This window comes from Embiotoca jacksoni, unplaced genomic scaffold, assembly GCF_022577435.1.
Source record: "Embiotoca jacksoni isolate LCO1_2020_lvr unplaced genomic scaffold, fEmbJac1.0.p SCAF_13, whole genome shotgun sequence".
Lineage (NCBI taxonomy): Eukaryota > Metazoa > Chordata > Actinopteri > Embiotocidae > Embiotoca > Embiotoca jacksoni.
Window position 1 is genome coordinate 18417589 of NW_027185263.1, and position 8838 is coordinate 18426426.

The following is an 8838-nucleotide window of genomic DNA, read 5'->3' on the forward strand; positions in this document are numbered from 1 at the left end:
TTGCAGTAAGATGCATCAGAATTGAGAAGTATGTGTTTTAAGAGATAATAACAGGAGGAAGACTACATGTAGAGCCTTAGTGTAAAATACTAAACGTTCATCTGATTTAGAGCTTCAGTGTTTAGTGGATTAATCAATCAGCCTATTGGTTGAAAAGTAATCAGCACTTACTTTGGTGTACGAGAAGTATTTTTGAAGCAAAAATGTCAAACATTTGGTACTTTCGTATTGTCAAATGGCAAGACTGAATCCTTTTTCCTCATCACACACCATAGTAAAGGGAATGTCTTTAGGTTTTAGAAGTTGGATGGACAGCATATGATGTTTAAATATGTCACGTTGGACTGGGAATTTGTAACTTGCATTTTTCTGACATTTTACAGCCTAAAATGATTCATGAAGAGGCTGTAGTCTGATTGCAATGTGTCAAAGTTTAAAGGAGACAACGTTCAGAGGTATCAGACAAGTTAGTGAAAGTCACTCATAAATGATGATATGTTTGCTCAAGATTCAAATTGGCTCTGAGGTCTACATAATCTGACCTGAGGCATAGTTCACACCTAAATCTAAATAACTCAAATACCACAAATGGTTTTATATATATATATATGTATATATATATATATACTCCATTGTTACTCTTTATTACAGAAATGAAGCACAAAAACTGTAGAAAAACCTAAACACTAAACAGCTGCAAGTCTCCAAAAGCAACAATAATGCAACCAATGCTGATACAAATATTCGTTATTGCAGTGAGAGCACAGGAATACTAAAAAGATCAAACTTTTGTTTACTAACAAAATTGGTACAAAATCCAGAATACAAACACTTCCATGTACACAAGTCTAATCATTTCTTCCAAACTTTCTGAAAGCTTTTCTCACAGGAAATTAAGAGCACTAGTATCAATACAGAATCTCTGCAAAGAATTTAACATCACACTGCAGTGTACGTTGCTCATTCAGTGGAAAACAAAGTCCCGAAGTTTGTGTGGAGCACTCTTTGAGTTCTCCCAAATAGTAGCAATCGTAATAATTTATGACAAAGTTCTAATCCATCAAGCCAAAGCAGAAGTATATACTTGTACAAGAATACAATTGTAGAACAACTGGAATACAATCAAAACACAATCTTTTACAATAAATCTTTAGGAAGTGGGAATACTCTGTGACCACTCAGAATAAAAGATTCTCATGCCTCCGTCTTCGTGACTTCACCAGCTCGAAATGCCTGAGTCATAAGTCGTCTGAAACTCTATTGTGCTTTCATGTCAAAGAATACTGACAAAATATTTTTTAGAGTTGCATAAGGCCATCGAAGCACTGTAAAGCTCGGTTAATTACCAAATGTGTTCAATTGCAAAAATTCTATCAGTGTGTTTGCAACACTGGTGCTGCACGCAGGTGGCAGACTTATACAGGAAGTCCTATTAGAGGTTTTATATTAATCGTTTCTATACTGCAGTGCTTTTTGTTAAATCTTAAAATCTTGCTTGCTGTAAATATTCCAGGTTGATTTCTTGCCAAATGCTTGTACAGTGTTATCTAATATTTCGTATGCTATCAAATCAACCCTTTCAACTCTCCGACAGCCCACATGGTTATCAGTAAGCTGGTCTGAGCACCTTTTACAGCAGATCTTTTCAGTAACATTTAGAGAGTTTATCATCGTTTACCTGCAAAAAACAAAACTTTAAAAAAAAAATCATATTACTGAAGATTACAGTGATTCATATTTTTAAGTGGAAATGATTATAATCAGGAAGATACGCAGGAAGGGATGAATGAAGTCTATAAGCAGGTAATCAAGGCTGCATGCTGAAATGCTTAAAACAACAGGCATCTGAGGTGTGTTTGATGTACATTATGTGTTATAACTTTATTTATTTTACTGAAAGTCCTATTTAATTAGCCCATTAAACCAATATGATCCAAAGTCAATATGAGAATCAAATATAAAGGAATGCCAAGCATGAAGAAACAATACCAAAACATTTCGGCCTATTTAGTATTTTTTATTCCTGCAGCCTAAAACCTCGGTTAAGGAAACTAAATGATCCAAGGAAACAATTTGGACTATATATCTCCCCATAACAGAATCAAACTGTTAAACAAAGTGCATATTGAATACATTGTTGAGGCCACCAATATCATCTTAAGAGAAGTCCCTCACACCAAGAGACAGATCTGGTATAAAAAGCAAAAGCAGTAATCTGTAACTGAGCTGCAGTCTCCCCCAAAAAGCACTCTTTCTACACTCTGAGAGAACTATGTATACACCTGTCCCTTCTGTCACGGTACCTTTAAGTCAAACTCTGGAGTTATGAGGGGTGCAATTCTGTTTTCTCAAAACACTTACATAGGTAAATAAAAGTAGACAACTCAAAGAGGTTTAAAACAGTTCAATTCTTCTTTTGAAAGAAAAAAACCCAAAACATTTATAATCATCTCGTCTCACAGAGGAATCTAGCACTTGATTGCACATTCACGTTTACACCTCTAATGAACATGGCCACTTTAATATATGACATTGGAGGCAAGCGAATAAGCGATACATTCAAAGTCTTCCTTTTGTAGGTTGAGGCGTGTTTATTCCAATATCAGGTATTGTCTCTCCGGGAGAAATGCACGGCTGTCACTGATGCTCACATGTGGCTGTGACTCTGCTCGTGGCTCCACAGGCTGAAGGCCGTCTTGAAGGTCCTGTGGCAGAGTTTACACATGTACTGCCTCTTAAAGGTCAGCGCAGAGAGAGACGGTGCATGGTAAAAGAGTGTGTCTGATTCCTGAGAGCCACCTGGGTTCTCCATGCTGTTCGATCTGGACAAGGGGCTGTGGCTGCTGGGCTGCCGCTCCAGCTCAGGCCTCGTCGTCTGGCTCACCGAGGAGCTACAGGGCTCCGGGCTGCTCGACTCCTCGGCCATCACTGCGGCGACCGGCGCCGACTGGGTCGACTTGAGCACGGAGGCCTGTGGGGAGGGACGCTCTGAGGTCTGAGGCGTCAGGGGAGGGGAGGGAGACAGAGGTGAGGGTTGTCTGTCGATCTCTTTGGTTCCAGGTTCGTTAGCAGTCGACATGTGGGACTGGAAGTGGCTCCAAAGGCGGAAGTTGGTCCTGAAGGCTTTGTTACAAATGTGACAGATGAATGGTTTGATGTGGCATAGCAGCTCCTGGTGTCGCTCCAGGTCTTTGCGAGAGCTGAAGAGATTTCCACATTTCTCGCATGGCCACACACCGGGTTCCTCCGGCCCGGTTTTGGCAGACTCCATGTTGTCCCTCTCGCTCACAGCCTCCTCTAATGGCTCCTCCTTCACTACCAGATTGCCTTGGTGGCCCATACTCAGGTCCTCAGGCACATAGGATGAGGAGTCTTCGGAATCGTACATGGGCGGACCGGACGAGTCGCTGTAACTGATGTTCTCTCTAGAGCTCCCGGTTGCGAGAGGCTCGTCACTGTAATGCTCCTCTCTGAGAATGTCAGACGCCTCTTCGCCGTCTTCGTGTTGCTTCAGGTGAATCTGGTCTTTAACAGTCATCATGTTGTGGTTGTGGACCTCCACCTGGTGGCGCCATATGCTGAAGGAAGATTTGAAGGTCCGCATGCACTCCAGGCATGTCAGCTTCTTGTACTTACAATGTGCCTCGTGGTCCTTCTTCACAACTGGACTGGAGAATCGGAGGCCACAGTAAGGGCAAACAGTGGCATGGCGACAGCCTCTCTCGTGGTCTCCCTGCTCTAAGAGCGATGACAGCTTCATGTTACAAAGTCTGCAGGAGTAAACACCAGGGTCAGCGTGTTTCTGCTGAATGATCTCATCCTGTTTCTGGTAGAGGATGCTCTCGCTCTCTGTGTCCTGGTCAGCCTTTTCAGCAGGATGTGTCCTTAAATGCTGCCTGTACTGAGACTGGAATACAAATACTTTCCCACAATAAGGACATATGAAGCTGGGCCGTGATCTCTTTTTGGTAAGTGCAGGTGACTGCAGACCCTGCTTATTCCTCTTTAGCTTCCAAAGCAAAGCTTTCTTTATTTCCCTCTCTCGCACAATATCTATTAACTTCTTTTGAAATTTCTCATCGAGCACAGAGGAGCTGGAGGACGATGCTGGGTTTTGTACTACACCATGCTGAGTTTGGCAGTGTGTCCACACTTTGAAGTTGGTATGGAAGCGCTTGTGGCAGATGTCACAAGCATACGGCTTTTCTGGGTTGTGATACATATTTACATGACGATGTAGTCCTGCGCTGGAGCGGAAAACCTTTAAACAATTCCAGCATTTGAAAACCTTGGTCTGAGGTGGCTCCTCGCTGTTCTCATTAGGGTCGCTGCTGGCGTGCTGAGGTACTGATTCTGACATGCTCACATCAACAGAGAGGGCATGTTCTTTATACAATTTGCTCTTCTTGAATGGGTACCTTCTGTTGTCTGGCCTGTCCTTTCTTTTCCCAAGAGGATTAAAGTCTGGCCTGGAGCCTTGGTCATAATTTGTTTGTAAGTCTTTCATATTGACTGGTAAAGCATCTCCAACTGTGATGCGAATGATGTCCATGGGGTCAGCCAGCGGACTGCTGGGCTCGGCTTTCACACTGACCTCTCTTTCTACCTGAGTTTCTTCATCATACCTGCCGGTGTACTTTGACCTGAGAATCAGAGGAGACGCTCTCGTTGTTTTGCCGTTGTGGGCAGATGTTTCCGGCCCAGATGCTTTTGACACCATTTTAACAACTGACTGTTCTCGATTTTGCAGCTCCTTGAGCTCCAGTGTGGGCGAGAAGACTGGAACGGGGCTGTCCATGGATAAGGATCTTCGGAGTAGACTTTTTATGAGCGGCCCGCTCCTGTCAATGGTCTGGCTTGGCTCGATGGCCTGACCCTGAAAGGGCACTTTGGTATGATAGTGGGACTCCTGCTCCTCGTTCTCCTCTTTAGTGTCCTGGTCAGTGCCAGACTGCAGCCGGATGTGCTGCACTTCAGCATCGCTGAAAGATACGGATGATGTCAGCTGGGGCCTGACCGAGGTGATGTGTGATGGATTCCCTTTTAAAATGGAGCTGTATGGATAGGTGGACTTCCTCTCAGAGGCTTCACTCTGTCCAGATGATTTCCTGCTCGATTCAGAGTTCCTGACTGATCCATACGAGTTGTGTACTGACGGAGGTTGAGCCGACCCTGGAGTAGAGTGGGGAGTTGATGATCTCTCCGATTGTTTTCTCTGATAATTCGAGCGGGAGGGATGGGCTGTGTCATTCTGGACCCGACACACAATAACACTCCTTGTCTGGGCATCATTGTCCTCCCCCTCTGAGAACGAAAGCCTTTTTCTGGACACGCAGTAGGATGCATGTGGCCTTGCTGACACTATGTTGGTGAGGAAAGGGATTCCAAGGCTGTAGCCCAGCTCTTGAATGGCTGCCAGGCTGTCTTTGTCCACAAAGAGCGAGGAGGAGTAAATGTAATTCAAAACTATCTCGAAGGCGTCCGGCTCACAGAAGTCCAAGTTTACGATTTGCAGTGACTCTGTGTCCATCCGTGTGAAAAGGGACTGGAAGTATTCACTGCTGGCAGACAGAACGCTCTTATGGGCCTGGTACCTCTGGTCCGCCACAACCAGGACCACGTCACACAGTTGGCCCCGCAGCCGCTGCTCATTGAGAACCCCCAGGACTGACAGGGCATGGGAGGGATTACTGTAATGCACCAGGCTCTCCATGGCTGAAAAGCAAGACAACATTAGATTTTACTTCAGCCATGTACAAAAGCTGATGATAAATAAGTTTTCATACAGATATATATATATATATATACACACACACACACACACACACCCATATATATATATATACACACCCACCCACCCACCCACACACACACCCACACCCACACCCACACAAAATAATAACTGACTGGAGCTCAGACCCAAGACATTGCTCGGTTATGAATGTATGTTTGCGTCTGTACTGGTCAATTCTTTGTGATCAGTTAAATATTACATGGAATAAATATCAGCATCTATGACAAAATCAATACACATTATCTGAATAATAAAAATACCCACCACAAGATATTTTATCTTTAAATGTTTTTCGTTCAAAGCAACTCGATTTCACTGCAGTTCTGCATGAACGTTGACACGTTGTTACAGAATTCTTGAAAACGATCTTTTTTTTTTATGCCCACACTTATTACAAATGTCGATAATCTACAAGATATTAGCTGCCACCTGACGGTTACCAGAGGCAACTAAAAGCCTTGAAATTCACTAGCAGTGTTACCTGCACACGGTGCTTAATAAATGTGGAAACCAATTATTGTTTTACACCCCACTAATGATACAATATAAGCTGCAACATTTACTTGATTAAGGATCTGTAACTACTTTGTGATCAATTCATTGTTTAAGATATTTTTCAAGCAAAGATGCTAAACAAGTAGCAGCTGATCATTTGTGAATAGTCTGTGCTTGTAACTGATCTGTATCACTGTAAACTGAATAGCATCAGCTTTTGGACGGCTGGTCTGATAAACAATGAATTAACGTCATGTTTTCTTTTCTAATCAAAAATATAGTAACAAAAACTTTTACTACATTCTGACATTTTATGGACCAAATGATTTATAAAGATTGATCGAAACGAAAACGATTGTTATTTGCAGTAACAAATGCAATCTTTATTGGGCCTATTTTTTTTTTTTTTTTTTTTTTTTTAAATTATGATAATCAATGATTTAAAGTCCCCTGTAATAGTAATCAATACAGTGATGAAATCCTATTTTAAGTAGAGGGCATAAGTCCATTTGTCTCTGACACTTTTATCTGGTTGTTGTTCCTGATCACTAAAGGTCAAACTTGAACCTTTCAATTGATTACAAAATGGCACACTACAGAGCATACAAGTTCATGGCCATTACATCATGGTAGTAGTCTGAGGCTATGAAAATGCAGTTCTGTCAAGTCACCCTCATTGACACAGGCCAATGCAGGAAGTTTAAAACGTTTGCCCTAAAAAATAAAATGTGTGCACTAGTCCACCATTACATACAAACTTTTAATTTGTTTTTATGAAACGCATTTTTTGTAATTTATTGAAAAGCGCAGCAACACATACATGTATGACATTAACAGTATTGACAGTACATAAAATATTATTGTTGTATCAATGTTTATATTACTGTTATTGTGTACTGTCTAAATATTTGGACAAACTGTGTTTTGATGCTTTGTAAAAATTACCCTTCAAACATTCATGCCAATACAGCCCTTTGAATGGAATGGTTTATTTATACAGCAAATGCCACATATTTAATTCGCAAGGTTACTGTTTATACTGTCATCTACTAGTTAAATTGATTATGGGAAGATATCTATCAGGATCTGACTGGTAAACTAGTCTAAACAATGTCATGGCAGAGACCCTTGATTACTGACTCCACAAACAAACATTCACTCTGGTAAAGACATAATGGCATTAAATTATTAAATTACATACTAAACAGATAATTTATAAGGAACACCAAACTAAAACTGATCCAGTCTATTTCAGCAACCCCGCATTAAATTCTACTTGCATAAAGATCACAATATCCCATTTGTATTGACAGTAATTTGTGTCAATTACTATTCGTTTTGTGGTTTATGGTGCTGCAGGACCTCTCTGAAGTTAGAACACATCAGTGCGTTAGCTTAAACTCTCTATTCCAAGTTAATTACAGTTGACATTATTCAGTTTTTATCTACTAAACCAAAATTAATATAAACTTATTCAGGTTTGTTTGCATTGTTTGTTTGTGTTTTACAATGAACACATGTACATCAAAATAATTGTTGTGACATTGATATGGTCAAAAACAGGAGTTATATAGAGCATAACGTTAAATCTGAGTTAGCCTTATCTTTTTTTAATAGAAACACAACTCCATCTTCTCATACGAAAAGATATCAGGTCACAGCGCATTTATTTTGAAAATTGTGACCGGAAGTCACGTCACTCGTGTTGAATACTTGACACTTGCTATATATGTTTATGGGCACAAGCTTCATTCATTCATCAAAAACTAAAACATCCCTTAGTGGACTCTTGAACAACAATTTATAGTCCACGTTCAAAGATGAACGGGGGGTCTTCCGTCGTGTCTGGTTCCTCAGAGGAAGCTGAGCGAGGCTGAGCGAGGCTGTCGGCATTAGATCATCCATGAGACGTGGCTCAGTTTCTCCTGACATAACTTCTCCCACCGAAATGCCGCTTTCACTTCGGAGCGCGCTTCGCTCGTTTGTCTTTCCGAGCGGCTCCGCGGCGACAGAAAGCAGATTATAACCCGCTGTAAAGAGCTCCGTCAAATCAGAGGGAAAAGTTGAGCGCGTTTCAATGGATTCCGCCGCCAATGAAAACACGGTCGGTGCGATGAGAGACGCGGCTGGAGTGTGTGGAGTGAATTATAACCGCTGTCCCCGGAGGAAGTGGGCTTTTTCTTGTTGTTGTGTTTGTTTTTGTTTTTTCAAAGGCGCTTCCACCTGGCCTGACACGGCGCTGTTGCTGGCTGCAAAAACAGGTTGTAGCTGCTCAGGTTTTTACAGCTGCACAATCCCCCCTTACGAGTTACGTCAGGGAGGAAAAGGAAAATGCTTCTCGTCAACAGCCTTCCACCAACTCAGTTCCCCTCCCTCCCCGCTCCTTTTATTCAACGGTAACTTCGCGAGTCTGTCCGCACTTACCCTGCCCGTCGTCAGTATGCTCCTTCCTCCACGCAGCCGGACTTTATTCAGTGTTGTGTAGATTTCTGCGCGTTGGTCGTGATTCCATCCATCTTGAATTTGACGTCATCCCACACCAGGGATGA

The 8838-nt window shown here is 42.0% G+C and overlaps 1 protein-coding gene across 1 annotated transcript; it reads right to left on the reverse strand.

Annotated features, from left to right (window-relative positions):
* Window positions 1-431: 431 nt before the first annotated feature.
* On the reverse strand, window positions 432-8838 carry zbtb21 (zinc finger and BTB domain containing 21). Its single transcript, XM_069147051.1, has 2 exons — window positions 8714-8838; window positions 432-5715 (listed from the first exon to the last, which is right to left on the reverse strand). The coding sequence occupies exon 2, from the start codon at window positions 5711-5713 to the stop codon at window positions 2648-2650; it is 3066 nt and encodes a 1021-aa protein (XP_069003152.1). The 5' UTR covers window positions 5714-5715; window positions 8714-8838; the 3' UTR covers window positions 432-2647.

What these genes read in the sequence shown, in the direction of transcription:
- zbtb21 (XM_069147051.1), bottom strand. Translation starts at nt 5,713, where the DNA reads ATGGAGAGCCTGGTGCATTACAGTAATCCCTCCCATGCCCTGTCAGTC.